At 43.5% G+C, this 15,916-nt stretch overlaps 1 protein-coding gene across 2 annotated transcripts; it reads right to left on the bottom strand.

Moving 5' to 3' along the window:
• Positions 1-67: 67 nt before the first annotated feature.
• CREB3L4 (cAMP responsive element binding protein 3-like 4) lies at positions 68-6,355 on the bottom strand. Of its 2 annotated transcripts, none has more exons than XM_006861481.1 (9): positions 6,182-6,355; positions 5,474-5,720; positions 5,197-5,318; positions 1,280-1,372; positions 1,058-1,164; positions 865-933; positions 655-739; positions 384-480; positions 68-261 (listed from the first exon to the last, which is right to left on the bottom strand). In XM_006861481.1, the coding sequence occupies exons 1-9, from the start codon at positions 6,353-6,355 to the stop codon at positions 68-70; spliced, it is 1,188 nt and encodes a 395-aa protein (XP_006861543.1). The 2 variants fall into 2 exon arrangements, with proteins under 2 accessions (XP_006861543.1, XP_006861544.1); XM_006861482.1 differs by having other exon boundaries at positions 6,242-6,355.
• Between the last annotated feature and the right edge of the window lie 9,561 nt (positions 6,356-15,916).

Below are 15,916 nucleotides of genomic sequence, written 5' to 3'. Positions count from 1 at the left end.
GCAGAACATGGAGTGCTTTGTTGTAATTGGAAAGTAGGCCAGGAAGGAGTGTGGTCCCTGTTCCAGCTCACATCTCATCTGCATGCAACACAGTTTTGAGGAGCCTGCTGGGATCTGTCTTTCCTCCCATATTCTCAAGCCATGTCTTTGTTGAGCCATTTGCACGCTTGTTCTCAGGTGGTCCTCCCAGTCTGGATTCTACCAATAGGGTCTCCAAATTTTCTGGCATGTCCTTGTGAGTGAGGATATTTCTGGAAATTACTGTGGGGTGAAAGAAAAAGGACAGTAGTAGAATCTCCACTGGGTCCAAGGACCTCCCTCCTGCTTCTTGACTACTATGGAGAACACATCCTCATCATGTCCTCTCTGCCCTGGCCTCTCACCTCCATGAGGCTGGTACTCCTCAGGCCCAACTTCCGGTAGATTCTGAAAGGGGCTGAAACTGGGCAGGATGATGAGAGCCAGGGAAAAAAGAAGGATCTGGAAAGAAGCAAGAGGACATTTAGGCTGTGGGGACAGCAAAGGAAGGGAGCAGAGAGCAGATAGAACTAGGGGATTTTGAATTATCAGGGATGAGAAGATAGGTGTGGCTGGAAAGTAGAGGTATCTGGGTGGGAGTGTGGGGGAGAAGGGAAATGGATAGACTGATGGTACCAGAACACAAGTGCTAGTCTGGGCAGCTTTGTTGGAGGTTTGAGTAATGAGTGTCTGCAGGTGGCGGAGCTGAGCCACCAGGGATCTGGAAAAGGAGAAATGAAGAGTCAGTATCTCCTGGGAACCAGTGCCCAGGATTGGGACCCCAGTGTGCTGCATTCCCTCTCAGCACACAAACTCACTGCTCATGCATACTAAGCTTTCACTCACATATTGTGTCTCTCCAGCTCCTGCACTTTCTTCTGTAGTTCCTGGTTCTGTGCAGAACAGGTAGCCACTCTAGGTGATATGGAAAGATGGGAAAGAACTTAGTAATCATGTGAGCCCTGATCCTGTCTGTCTTGGTGATGAAAGGGCCCCAAACTTGGCCCCTAGGAAGCTGGAAATGTGAGTTCAAGCATACCTGCTCTCTAGCCCATCGATGTACTCTTTCTTCCTCCGTCTACTGTCCTGAGCTGACTGCTTGTTACGGATTTTCCTTCTGACCTTCTTGAGGACTTTCTCCTCTGCCTGGGAGTCCATGGTATGTCAGTCCTACGTCCTTTACCTCCCCGAACTCCCATTCTTTTCTGGAATCCTGGCCTAAGAAGCCATGGTGGGGTCTTGGCTTGGGATAGCATCTTACCTTGGTAAGAGGCAGGTGAGAGGGCAGGGAGACCCCTTCCTGACCCAACAGATGCTTCTCTTCATCTGTTAGGAACAAGGTTTGACATGGGAGCTGTAGGGGACAGGAGAAAATGAGACGTGAATGGGAAGAGAGGGTCATATAGCACCCAAGCTACTTCCTTACCTGCCTTCTGGAGAGTATTTCCCATTTGTACTGGGTGTGAGGTGATGGACCCCAAGGTCATGACAAGCACTGGATCCTCTTCACCACCTCAAGCTAAAGAGACCAGAGACTGAAAAGGGAATCATATCCTTTTCTCATAGACTCAGGTCCTTGACAAGCTGCGAAATCTAGGGGACCTGCTGTAGTCTGAGTCTCCCCAAACATTATAGGGAGATATGAGGAGGACCTGAAGGAACTCACTGTGATGGAATGTGTTTAATCTCATAGCTAGCAAATGATACACTTTCAGTGATGAACTTCTGCTTGGCAAATGTGTTATCCAATCACCTGTCAACCGAACACTGACTGACTGACTGAGTCCTGGGGCCTGGGAGCTCAGGACCATGATCATGGGGATACCAGCATCAATTGGTATAATATAATCCTACTTTGGTGAATAGTAACTGGGGTCTTAAAAGCTTGTGAGTGGCCATCCAAGATGCTATTGGTCTCTACCCTTCCAGATGAAAGAAGAGTGAAGAAAATTGAAGACACATGGAAACAATTCTCATCCAAAGGACTAATGGACTTCCATGACCCTGAGACCAGAAAACTAGAGAGTGCCTGGCTACCACTACTCACTTCTCTGAAAAGAATATTAGAAGGTCCTTGATAAAGTGGAGAAAAATGTGGAGCAAAACTCCAAATCATAGAGAGGATCAGGCTTACTGGCCAGATAAAATCCGATGGAACCCCCAAAACTATGGCTCTTAGTCACTTTTCAGGTCCAGAATTGAACTCACCCCCATGGCTCAATTTTCAGTCAAGCAAGAAATAAATGTTAAGGGGAACAATAACACTAGGGAGGTACCACTCATAGTAATCTACCATTTGCAGTCAAAGGGCAGCATTTATCCAAGGGCAAAGTTCAGAAAGAAGGAGGAAAGGAAACACCAGGAGGAAGTGAGATAAGTGATGTTGCATTGTGGGGATTGCAATCAATAACAATTGTCATAGATTGAATTATGTATCCCCCCCTCCAAAAAAAAAAGTGGCAACTTGACTGAGTCATGATGTTCAGTGGTTTGGTAGTTATGCAATGATGTACTTATGTGATGAGTCCTCATGATGTGATAAAAGGATTAGGGTGGGCTGTAATACCCTTAATCCCATCAGAAATTTGATCTAATGTAAGGGGGTTTCCCAGGGATGTGGCCCAAAACATCTGTTTTGTTTTACAAGGATAAAAGGAGAGAAGTAAGCAGAGAAGGTGGAGGGAGACTTTTTAACCACCAAGAAAGAAGAGCCAGGAGTGGAGTACATCCTTTTTACCTAGGGTCCCTGCACTGTGAAACTTCTAGATCCAGGAGGAGACTGATGCCAAGACAGGGAGATTTCCCAGAAATGCTGGGACAACAGATGCTGAAAGGAGACAAGGACCTTTCCCCAAAGCTGACATATAAAGCCTTCCACTAGAGCTGGCACTCTGAATTTGGATTTCTAATCTCTTACAACCTTAGGTCTGGAGTCCTGGTGTGGCGCTGTGGGTTAATGCGCCAGACTGCAAAGCCATTTGAACTGCAAGGTCAGCGGTTCAAGCTCACCGGCTGCTCCTCAAAAACCCTATACAGGGTCTCTATAGGTCGGAATTGACTCGAGGGCACTTAGCAACAACAGCCTTTGGTAAGAGGACTTAAAACATTTACTGATGAAGATCAAAGAGCACAGCCTTTGGTATGGATTACATCTCAATGTCAAGAAAACAAAAACCCTCACCACTGGACCAGTAAAGAACATTTTTATCAAAGGAGAAAAGAGACTTCATTCTTTTTGTATCAACTATCAACACTCATGGAAGCAGCAGTCAAGAAATCAAAGGATGTATTGCATTAAGCAAATCTGCACAAGACCTTTTTAAAGTGTTGAAGAGCAAAGATGTCAGCTTGAGGACTAAGGTGTGCCATGGTATTTTCAATTACCTCATATGCATGCGAAAGCTGGACAGTGAATAAGGAAGACCGTAGAAGAATTGATGCTTTTGAGTTATGGTGTTGGAGGAGAATATTGAAAGTGCCATGGGCTGCCAAAAGAACCAATAGATCCGTTTTGGAAGAAGTGCAGCCAGAGTGCTCCTTAGAGGCCAAGATGGCCAAACTTCGTCTCTCATACTTCAGACATATTGTCAGGAGGGAACAGTTGCTGGAGAAGAAGAATATTATGTTTGGTAAGGTTGAGGGTCAGAGGAAAGAGGAAGACCCCCAGCAAAATGGGTTGGCAATGTGGCAGCATCAGTGGGCTCAAGCGTGGCAACAATTGTGAGGTTGGCCCAGGATCAGGTAGTGTTTCATCCCGTTGTGCATAATGTTGCTGGGAGTCGGTACCGACTCAGTGGCACCTAACAACAAACTGAGAGAATAAATTTCTGTTTGTTAAAACCATTCACTTATGGTATTTGTGTTATAGCAGCACTAGATAACTAAGGCAGATATGAAACAAAATATGTACAAACTGCTGAGTGGATAACTGATTTGCTATGTGAACCTTTAACCACTTCACAATAAAGCATTTTTAAAAAAGGAAGAAGAGAGAAGAATTTGCTTTGGCTTTTGACTCCTGATGGTCTTTGGCTTTTAGCTAAGCCATTTTTTCTATCTTTGTCTTTTCCTTATGTTCCCTACTTGTTCCTGCATCTATTTTTTGGAAATATAAGAGGGGTGATCTTCCTTAGCCACCTATTTAAAACCTCCAAATGAGGCCTAAAGGGTTTTCTTTTATTAAACTTTTTATTGTGAATTATGTGAAGGCTTACAGAGCAGACCATCAGTTTTACATTCAATAAATCATATAGCTGTTTCTTTGTAATGATAGCAATCCCCTCCATGTACCATCAGTTAACAGTATTTATCTCTGTTCACTTTAACTCTTAGATTCCTCCAGTGTCTTCTACTACCTTCATCCTTCCTCTGCCAACTTCCCTCTTGTGTATTGCCTTCCCAGTCACCCAATTAACGTGTAGTAGAGGGTTTTATTGTAACAACAAGCTCCTTAGGTGCTTCTGATGTACGCTCCAGCTTAGAAGCATCAGGCATTTTAAGTTCCCTCACCCCAAGATTCTAGATTCCAAGATGATTGACTTCTTTTTCTGGCTTTGCCACACATTTTCACAAAGGTTGAAACCTGCTCCTTGTCATTTGGGCTCAAGCAGAAAATGAAGAAATAGTGACCTGAGCACAGCTCCCTCTCCACCCTCTCTACAGGAACCAACTCAGTCAGCCTTGGTATCTGAGGCGGTTAGCTGTATTCTTGTCATTGGGCTACTCTGTGTTCCTAGAGTGGGTGCCTGCTGGGACAGTGTTCCAGTGGAAACATTGTTGTAGTTATTTCTCCTCTTTCACCCTGTGCCCAGCAACCAGTTCAATTCCCAAGGGGCTTGTCCTATTTCTTTGTCCAGACCTAAGGCTGAGACAATGGCTCGGGCTAAGTATACAGTACTCACAAAGTCTCAGCTTGCTTCCCAGCCCTGTCCCCAGATTCTCTTACCCCACCTTCTTAACTGAGTCACCATCACCTTACCCCCAAGGACTTCTTTCTCCCTTGACCTTTCCTACTTCTAAAGTTTCTCATGTTTGTCTTCCTAGTTTTCAGTTCTTATACCACAAAAATTCGACAAATGTGGAGTTCATCATCAGCTTCCCCCTCTATCATTCCCCTCTCTGTGTAGGTATACGTGTGTGTATCAGGGGTCACTGGATCCAGCAGATCTCGAGACTCACCAGGGTGGCAGGAGGCACTGGGGCTATGGTGCCTGCTCTGGGCAGGATATGGGCATGGGCATCAAGTGGCAGCTCACTGACCATGCAGGCATCAGGCAACATAAATGGAGGGTTCCACTGATCTGAGGGAGACACAAGTGGCTAGGGGAAAAGAGTTGGAGGATGTCCCCTAATGGCAACAGGGCCTGGACAGGGGCACAGGTTGGGGAAAACCCATTAATCAGGACCAGGGGAATGCCCAAAGGAATGTTGTCCCCTTCCCACAGAGAACACTAACCTAGATGAATGGAAATAAACCCTACAGCTGGCCCAGCTTCCCCCTGCATGTTCTCCAGGGCTCCTGCCTCATAGACAACCTCATAGAGGGCAGGAGAATTGGGGGCCTTGAGGGTAGGGGGACTGTCTGGATGGCCAGGGTCCTCAGAAATGCCACTGTCACTGCCAGGAGATGCTTCTGAGCAGTACACCTCATTGGGATCAATGAAAAGCTTCAGGAAGTCTTCAGGCTCACTCTCTTGAAGACCCTACAGTAGAAAAGAGTGATTTAAATGTATTCAGGGAAGAATTTTGGGAGTTCTGGTTGCTCCGTAATTAAGAGCTTCGCTGTTAACTGAATAGTTTGAACACACGAGCCACTCTGCACGTAGTAGTCAGCTTCCACTTAAAATGTTGGAAACTCTATGGGACTGTTTTTACTCAGTTCTCAAGAGTCGCTATAAGGAGCTCTGGAAACATAGTGGTTATGAATCCCATAAAGATTTACAGCCTTGGAAACCTGTACAGGGTCGCTATGAGGTGGAATCAACTAAAAGGCAACTGAGAACCTGACATCAAACTTAGATCCCTCATGCTTCAGTTTTCCACCCCTTCTCTTTTTGGGCATGGGGTTAGTTACAACTCTTTATTTGGGGGGCTCTCCTGACCTCTGTCCAAGTGGATTCCAAAGCCTCTTGGGGCTTTCAATACCCCTACCCATCACACTCACATAGCCATGGCCCCCACTGGGCTCCCAGCCTTGCAGGCCTTGTTCTTGTAGCCTAGTCACTGGGACCTCTGGAGGGGGACAGTGGAGTCCCAATTCCAGAAAGGATCCTGCTGAGAAGACATCTTCTGGGGGCTCCAGCCATACGTCCAGCAAGTCAGAGTTTCCAAGGTTCATCCTTCTGTGAGGAAGAGTGTGGGGGAGGTGAAATTGCAGGAGGATAATGTCCCCCACCTCAATTCTAGGTTCCTCCTCCGTTACCCCCCTCGTTTACCAGCCCACCCCCTCATTGTCACCCGGAGATCTCTCCTCTGGCCTTATCTCTTTGATTCAGACGAATGGGCCCCCTTGGGTATTACCTGTTCCGAAGAAAGTCCAGCCGTGCCAAGTCAGCCTAGGTCGCTGACGGCCCCAAACACTACACCTTTTCTTTCCTCCAGGATCTTGCATCCTGGACTGGCCCTGCCAAACCCCGCCTCCAGCCTTACAGCGGAAAGTGGAGTGCACCTAGCCAGAAGCTACGGTAGGGGCGCTCTACCTGGCAGCAGGGAGGAGATAAAGAGGCTGAAAAATGCACAAACCGGATTTAAGGGAAACATAGGTAGCCACATCCTTTTGCCTCAGTTTCTCCTTGGTGTTGTTATTAAGTTCCGTAGAATAGCTACCGACCCTGTTTACGAGGTTTACGAGATGAGTTTGAACCGCGGATCTTATGGTTCAAACCGACCTTGCGAGGTCCATTGTTTATCCTACAGATCCACACCAGTTTCTCCTTTTTGTTGCTCGGAGTCAGTTCCGACCCATAGTGACCCTGCATAGGATTTCCGTGGAGGAGCGGCTGTTGAGCGTGAACCGCCGAACTTGAGGTTCAAGCGGACTTTGCAGTCCAGCGCATTAACCCACAGCGCACACCAGTTTCTCCTAACTGTAATTAATATTCTTGAGGATTTGGTGACTCTTCAGGGAAGGATAAAAATGGCTGTGGCTGGAGCACAAGACACGTCAATGCCTGTTCTCTAGTCCAAGCTTTTACGGTAGGGCTGAAAATAAAAGAGTCAAGAGACTAGTTTAAAACTTACCCAGGCGTCTTACTTTCTAGCCTCCCTTTAGGTTTTGAGGGGCAGGGCAGCGAGCCAATGGAATTACTTTCCCAAGGCAGGCTCCGCCCTAATTGAGCAAAGTAGATAACCAGAGAAGGAGGCAGGGAAAAGGGCAGGAATATTTATTTGTCAGGCAGTGATTGGGTTCCGCCGCTCAAAAGGGAGGGAATACAGCCGAAAAATGTAAGGTAGTTGAGGGAAGATTCCGAGAATGTAGCTAGGAGAGGGTTCTCTTAGCACAAGATTGCGAAGCCCAGGTTACCCAACCTAGGCGGGGAGTAAATAATCAGTTGATCCAAGTTAAGTGACTGAGCCTTGACTCAGCTGGCGGAAAATCGCGCAATCTTCTTATATCTGAGCCCTAATCTGTGCTTTCTTCTACTGACAAACAGCAGTTATGTATACAGGCATACTTTATTTTATTGTGCTTTACAGATACTGAGTTTTTTTTTACAAACGACAAGTTGTGGGGACACTGCATGGAGAAAGTCTTGTCAGCACATTTTTCCCAATAGCATGTATTCACTTCGGATCTTTGTGTCATAGTTTGGTATTTCTCACAATTTTTCAAACTTTTTCATAATACTGTTGAACGCAAAGCAAGATGAGGCTTTCTGTTCCCATAAAGATTTACAGGTCGCTATGAGTCAGCCGTTCGAAACTACCAGCTGTTCCGTGGGAGAAAGATGAGGCTTTCTGCTCCCGTAAAGATTTACAGCCTTGGAAACCCTATTCAGGGTCACTATGGGTCAGAACCGACTCGACGGCACTTAACAACAACAACAACAAACGGTTCCAACTTATAGCGACTCTGCATAGGGTTTCCAAGGCTGTAAATCTTTACGGGAGCAGAAATACAGTATAGTGTAAAAATAATTTTTATATGCACAAAGCAACAAAAAAAATTGTTTAATTGCAGTAATTGTTTTATTGTGGTATTCTGGAACCAAGCCCACAACATCTTTGAGGTCATCCTGTACACACTCACTGACTTTTAACTAACAGAGGGACAAAAACAAACTAGCAAAACAACCAAACCTGTTGCCTTAGAGTCAGTTTCCAAGGTTGTAGTCCTGGTGTAGCACTGTAGTTAAGCACTGGACTACAAGATCAGTTTGAACTGCAGGATCTGTTTGAACCTCAAGATCAGTTTGAACCTCAAGTTTGGCAGTTCAAACTCACCAACTGCTCCTAGGAAATCCTACAAGGGTGGCTATGAGTTGGAACAGACTCAACAGCACGTAACAACAATAGCACTCTTTAAAGATGAACACACTGCCACATCTTCCTTCAGAACAGTAGTTAGTGGATTCAAACTGCTCACCTTTCAGTTAGTAGCCAAGTATTTAACCATTGTACCATGGGGTTCCTCAACTAAAAGAACCTTTATTGTTTGCATCTGATTACCAACATTATAGGTCCCATTTGTATAATTTACAAAATACTTCATAAATAGTGTTTCTTTAATTAATCCACATCTTTAAGGCAGATTGTTGTTGTTAGGTGCCATCAAGTCAGCTCTGACTCATAGCAATGCTATGCACAAGGTAACACTGCCAAGTCCTACGCCATCCTTACAATTGTTATTACACTTGAACCTGTTGCTGTTGCCACTGGCCAATGTTGTTGTGGTTGTTAAGTGCCTTTGAGTCAGTTCTTTAATAGTGACACTGTATAGGGTTTCCGAGGCTTTTAAATCTTTGGAGGAACAGAATGCCTCATTTTTACTTCTGCGGAGCAGCTGGCAGGTGCAAACCATTAACCTTATGGTTTGCAGTCCAGTGCTTATCCTAAGGAGCCACCTTGCTCCCTACTGTACCAATTTGTTGTGTTTAATGAGAAGACCAGCGAGATCAATGACTAGAAAGTAAATTTTGGATTGAATTGTGTCTTCTCAAAATTTATATTGTAAACCCTAATCCCTGTATCTGTGGTTATAATCCCATTGTTGTTGTTGTTGTTATGTGCCGTGGAGTCAGTTCCAACTCATAGTGATCCCATACAGGGTTTCCGAGGCTGTAAATCTTTGCAGGAGCAGAAAGCCTAATCTTTCGCCCGCAGAACAGCTGGCAGTTTCGAACTGCCAACCTGACCTTGAGGTTAGCAGGGGGATTTGTAACCACTAAGCTACCAGAGCTCCTTAGGGAATGGGTTTTATTTGTTATGTTAATGACACAGTATTAGTATTGTTGTTGTTGTTAAGTGTCATTCAGTGGGTAGTGGGTTCCCACTCATAATGACCCTGCATAGTGTTTCCAAGGAGTGGCTGGTGATCTTGAACCACCGACCTTTCAGTCAAACCAACATCGCAGTTAAGTGTATTAACCCACAGCGCCACACTAAATCAATTTCTTGAGATACAAAAAAGATTAAAAAGGGAGATCTGGCAAGATGGTGGACTAGGCATACACACTACAGTGACCCTCTACAACAAAGATACGAGAGACAAAATAAAATAGAAACAAATGAAAATTCTGGCACCCTGAACTTCAGTAGAAAGATTAGAGAGGTAGATGAAGTGCTTGCTGGGAAAAGAGACTGAACAGGGAAGGCCGAGAGGGCCACTGACTGGTGAACGGCTGGCCAGATGCAGCTGGACCATCTTGTGAGCAACTTTGTATCAGAGGGAGACCTGGCAGAGCAGATTCTCTTGGGCAACAGAAAAGGTACAATTTCTTCTTTTTACCCACCCTCCCCTGGTGACCAGGGGTGTGACTAGCTCCCACTCTCATCCAATTCCCAGAGCAGACCACGCTCTGTTAGTTCTGAGCCTCATGGTTGGGAGCCATGCCAGTGTAATGTGGGGGCTGGCTTCCCCACTTTCGTGTGCCTTTTTGAGGCTTGCATTCAGGTGGGCTCAGCTCCAGGCCTACAAAACCCTCAGAGCTACTAGACCAGCATTTAACCAATCACACTGCCCTCAACTTCCCTGTGGTCCTAACAGATACTGAAACTAGTTCCATCAAGGGACCCCACAAATTACTTCCGAATTGAATGCCCTGAACACAGATAACACTGAGGCCAGTAGGAACTCCATCTAGGACCAGGAACTCTGCTGTCATATCCTTTCCACAATCACTTTGTGAGTTCCTTAAATTTCAGGAGGCCCCTAGAGACTTCTCTCCTCAGGTCCAACAACTGCACTGCTTGTTTTAATAAATACAACAACCTGACAATGCCCCAGAGACACAGACAATTTTAACTCACATGAAAAAACAAGAAAGAATAGCTCAAACAAATGATCAAGATGCAGAGCTAGAAGACGTTTCTGAGGAAGAAACAATAATAGAACTAACTAAAAAAGAATTCAGAAGAATGATAATTATGTACCTTCACAGGATTAATAGAAAGATGGAGAAAAGCAAGGAGGACACAATAAAAGCTTTACAGAATAAGGAAATCACTATAAGAACAAACAGACAAAATAATGGCAAAATTTGAAACAATACAAAACCTGCAATTAGAAATCCAGAAGGTTAACATTAAGATTTCAGAAATGGATAATACATTGAAAGAGCAAAGGAGTAGATGTAAAGCAATGGAAGCCTGAATTACTGAGCTTGAAGATAATTCTCTCAATACTAGTGTGCTAGAAGAACAATCAGAAAAAACAATTGAAAAAATCTGAAGAAAGCCAAAGAGTTATGTGGGACGCCATAAAGAGGAATAACTTAAAGGCGATCAGAATTCCAGAACAGAAAGAGACAAGCACAGAGAAAACTGTAAAAGAGTTGTTGGATGAAAACTTCTCTAACATCATGAAAAATGAGAAGATAAGCATACAAGAAGCTGAACGAACCCCAAAAAGGATAGATTCTAAAAGAAAATCACCAAGACATATCATAGTCAAACTTTCCAAGCTCAAAGACAAAGAATCCTGAGAGCAGCTTAGGAAACACGAAAAGTTATCTAAAAAGAGAACCTATAAGACTAAGCTCTGATTTCTCAGTGAAAACACGCAAACAAGAAGGCAATGGAATGACATATACAAAACTCTGAAAGAAAAAGATTGCCAACCGTGAATCATATATCCAGCAAAGCTGTCCCTCAAATATGATAGTGAAATTAGGACATTTCCTGATAAACAAAAAATACAGGAATTTGTAATGACCAGACCAACTTTCAAGAAATGCAAAAGGGTGTTCTTTGGACTGAAAATGAAAAACATTCATGACAACACCACCCAGAATTCAATCCAGATATTTGTTATTGTTAAGTGCTGTCAAGTTGGTTCTTACTCATAGTGATGCTGTATAGGATTTCCGAGGAGCAGCTGGTGGGTTTGAACCATCAACTTTGCAGCTTGAACTATAGAAGTATTGAAAGTAAAATAAACCTATAAGATAAAAAGTAGGGAACCAGACATATCAATGTATAATGAAGTCAACTAGAGTAGTGGTTATGAATCGGGCTGCTAATCACAAGGTCAGCAGTTCGAAACTACCAGCTGTTCCAAGGGAGAAAGATGAGGCTTTCTGCTCCTGTAAAGATCTGCATCCTTGGAAACCCTGTGCAGGGTCACTATGAGTCGGAACTGACTCCACAGTACTTAACAACAACAACAAAGCAAAAAGAGGGAATAGTGTAGATACAAAATTTCTAAATGGCAAGGAAGATAAGTAGAACTGAAAACAAAAGACTGTTTTAAGCATGGAAAAAATTAATAAATTACAGGGTAACCTAAAAAAACAAACAAACAAACAAACAAAAACACCTGCACACCAAAATAAAAATAAAAAAAGAGGAAAATCAGCAAGATTTAGTAAACATTAACACAACAGAAATTAAATTAAAAGAAACCCTACAAAGAAAACAAACTCAGCATAGTAAATTATGTGGAGCAAAGAATTCAACAGCACCACACACACACAAAAAACCACAGAAAAATGTCAACAATCAATTCATACCTATTGATAATTACACTGAATGTAAATGGATTCAACACATCACTCAAGACACAGAAAGAGCAGAATAGATAAGAAAACAAGATCTTCAATATGCTGTCTATAAGAGACACATCAAAAAAATGGAGATAGCCTAAATGTCTATCAACAGGAGGATGATTAAACAAATTTTGGTATACACACACAATGGCAAGTAAGCAAGCAGACACAGGGGAAGAGAGATACCAAGCCACAGGAAGATTGCCCAGGAGTCGAAGCTCAAAAGAGACAAGGCTCTTACTATAGAGCCAACAAAGTAAGCAAGCCTTCACCTACAGCCAGCATCCTGAATTCAGACTTATAGCCACCTAAACAGAAAATAAATTTCTGTTCATTAAAGTCGCTCATTAGTGGTATTTCTGTTATAGCAGCACTAGATAATTAAAACAAATAGTAAAACCAAGGTAAGTGCCATGGCTCCATATAATAAGCACTGGACTGCAAACCAGAAGTTTGGTGGTTCAAGTCCACTAGCGGTTTTGCAGGAGAAAGATGAGGTTTTTTTTCTCCTTCAAAAATTAAGCTTTGGAAACCCTATACAGGGTCACTATAAATTGGAATCAATTAAACAGCACTTAAAGAACAACAGTGGCAGTGACACTTGACAACAACAATAACACCAAAAACTCAGGGGGTTTTGTTTTCTCTCTTATTTTGCCTCTTTCTTGTGTCCAATGGTCCAGAAATTCATCTCAAATAAAATTACTCAGCTATACTGAAAGCTCCTTAGAAGCCAAGAAAGCCAGACTCTGTCTCTCATACTTTGGACATGTTATCAGGAGGGACTAGTCCCTAGAGAAAGACTCCTGCTTGGTAAAGTGGAAGGACAGGGAAAAAGAGTAAGACCCTCAATAAGATGAATTGGCACAGTGGCAGCAACAATGAACTCAAGCATAGCAGCAATTGCGAGGTTAGCACAGGACGTGGGAGGTGTTTTGTTCTGTTGTGCATAAGGTAACTATGAATCGAAACTGTCTCGATGTCACCTAACAACAACAACAATCTACTGATAAAGGTATGATGTTTATCTCCCCATCTCCCCAGTAGTACCCTAGATAAAAGGTTGCTGAGTGGGTAAAGGAGGAAGGTTTCAGGTGCCAGTCTAGAATTTAATCTTTAATTCTTGTGAAGATCTGAATGGGCTAAGGGTAAAGACAGGAACCAGATTTAACACTTGTGGCATTTTCATGTTACTCATATAATGCTCATAACAACTCAAGAGCTGACAGAAAGAAATTAAAGAATTTTCTCAAGGTTGCTCTGTAAGTAACTGGACCAAGATTTGGATGTTTGAGCCCATGTTCTTCGCATCATAGCAAGCTGCTTTTCTTAAATTACCCAAGTCTCTTTCCTGCTCATCTTCTTCCTGCATCTGCTCAAATAGTGAAAAGACAAAGCAGGCTTCTTACATTGATCCACAGCTCTAAGAAAAGCAGAGCTGTTCCTGCTTAGATCTGTCCTAGAGCAAGAAAGTAATGAAATGTTTGGGCATATGCAGAGAATTCAATGGGAAAATATTCAGCTTCCATTAGTGTTAGAACTGGAAGGAATCTCTGCAATCATCTGCTTGTCTAACTTCCCTTTTTTCTGATTGCTTAAGGGCAGAGTGAGAAAATGACTTAAAGAAGCTCATACATCAAAGTACATAAACTACAGGGTCCAGCCTTCACCGGTTTTACTGTACAACATATGATTTCTTTCTCATAGACCATTTCCACAGTGGTATCAGAGGTCTCATTCTGTCCTTTCGTTAGTCAATGTCTTAGTTGTCTAGTGCTGCCACCACAGAAACACCACAAGTGGCTTTAGCAAAGGAATTTATTTTCTGTTTGGTGGTGGTGTGCTGCGGAGACCGACTGATAGCAACCCTGTATAGGGTTTCTGATGCTATAAATCTTTCTCCAGCGGAATGGCTGGTAGTTTCAAACCGCTGAGTTTGAGATTAGCAGCTTGAGTTATAACCACTATGCTGTATTGAGTTTCTGAGGAGTAGCTGGTGATCTTAAAACGCCGACTTTGCTGTTCAAAAGGCTTTGCAGTCTGGTGCATTAACCCATAGCACCACACTAGGTTTCTTAGTTCAGGAGCCTAGAAATGCTGGCATCAGCTCTAGAGTAAAGCTCTCTGTCTGCTCTGGGGGGAAGGTCCTTGTCTCTTTTCAGCTTCTATTCTTAGGTTCCTTGATGATCATGTGGCTTGTTTCTTCCCCTGTTTATGCTTGCTTGCTTAATCTGCTCTTTTATATCTCAAGGGAATTCTGTAAAACACACCCTACACTAATACTGCATCATTAACATAACAAGGAAAACCCATTCCCAATGGGATTATAACCACTGGTATCCAAACCTAAACCAAACCCACTGTCCTTGAGTAGATTCCTACTCATAATGATACTATAAGACAGAGTAGAACTGCCCCATGGGTTTTCCCATAGGTTATAAATCTTTAAGGAAGCTGTCACACCTTTCTCCTGCCCAGTGGTTGTTGAATTGGAGCCATCAGCTTTATGGTTAGCAGCCAAATAATCAACTGCTGTGGTTGTTAAAGTACCATCAATCAGTTCCCATTCATTGAGACCCTCAATTTTTACAGGAGAAGAAAGCCTCATCTTTCTTTCACAGAGCGGCAGATGGGCTTGAACTGCTGACCTTGTGGCTCACGCGAAGTCCAGTGTTTATTCTACAGAGCCACCATGCTACCCACCACAAGTCCCTTTTACTTTCTTCCTTTGTATTCTTTTCTCCCATAAGACTAGAAGAGGGTTCTGATAGCACAAGTTTGTGGGGAATGAGGATCCAAGCTGAAGGTAATGAAGTGAAAATATCTAGGTGATTGTGAAACTTGAGGTTGGAGAGAGTCCCAGCCAGGTGCCTTTAGGCATGATTATTAGGTGCCCTGTAGCTGGTTCCCACTCATAGCGATCTTATGTACAACAAACCAAACACTGCCCATCACCGTTATCCTCTCAGTCCTTATGTTTGAGCACATTGTTGCAGTCACTGTGTCAATTCACCTCATTCAGGGTCTTCTTCTGTTTTACTGACCCTCTACTTAACCAAGCGCCAGCGAAAGATGAGGCCTTCTGCTCCTGTAAAAGATTTAAAAGCTTTGGAAACCCTATACAGGGTTGTTATGAATGGAAATCGACTCCACAGGAGGCACTTAACAACTTTACCAAGCATTGTGTAATTCTCCAGGTATATTGGCTGTGGCGCTGTGGGTTAATGCGCCAGACTGCAAAGCTGTTTGAACTGCAAGGTCGGTGGTTCAAACTCCCCAGCAACTCCTCGGAAACCCTATCCAGGGTCGCTATGGGTCGGAACCAACTTGACGGCACTTAACAACAACAAGACGACGTATTGCATTGGGCAAATCTGCTGCACATGAACTTTTTAAAGCATTGAAGAACAGAGATGTTAGCTTGAGGACTAAGGTGAGCCTGACCCAAGCCATGGTGTTTTCAATAGCCTCATATGGATGCGAAAGCTGGACAGTGAATAAGGAAGATCATAGAAGAATTGATGCCTTTGAGTTGTGGTGTTAGAGGAGAATACTGATAGTGCCATGGACTGCCAAAAGAACCAATAGATCTGTTTTGGAAGAAGTGCAGCCAGAGTGCTCCTTGGAGGCCAGAATGGCTAAGCTTTGTCTCATACTTTGGACATATTGTCCAGATGAAACAGTCGCCGGAGAAG

The sequence above is a fragment of the Chrysochloris asiatica genome, unplaced genomic scaffold (assembly GCF_000296735.1).
Source record: "Chrysochloris asiatica unplaced genomic scaffold, ChrAsi1.0 scaffold00042, whole genome shotgun sequence".
NCBI classification, from domain to species: domain Eukaryota; kingdom Metazoa; phylum Chordata; class Mammalia; order Afrosoricida; family Chrysochloridae; genus Chrysochloris; species Chrysochloris asiatica.
This window is presented reverse-complemented; position numbering and strand designations above follow the sequence as displayed.

Bases quoted from the DNA above. Each gene is read 5' to 3' on its own strand.
- CREB3L4 (XM_006861481.1), bottom strand. From the start codon at position 6,355: ATGAACCTTGGAAACTCTGACTTGCTGGACGTATGGCTGGAGCCCCCA. The intron at 934-1,057 runs GTATGCTTGAAC...CATATCACCTAG, and splicing joins ATCGATGGGCTAGAGAGCAG to AGTGGCTACCTGTTCTGCAC. The intron at 481-654 runs GTACCATCAGTC...GCTTCTTTCCAG, and splicing joins AGACTAGCACTTGTGTTCTG to ATCCTTCTTTTTTCCCTGGC.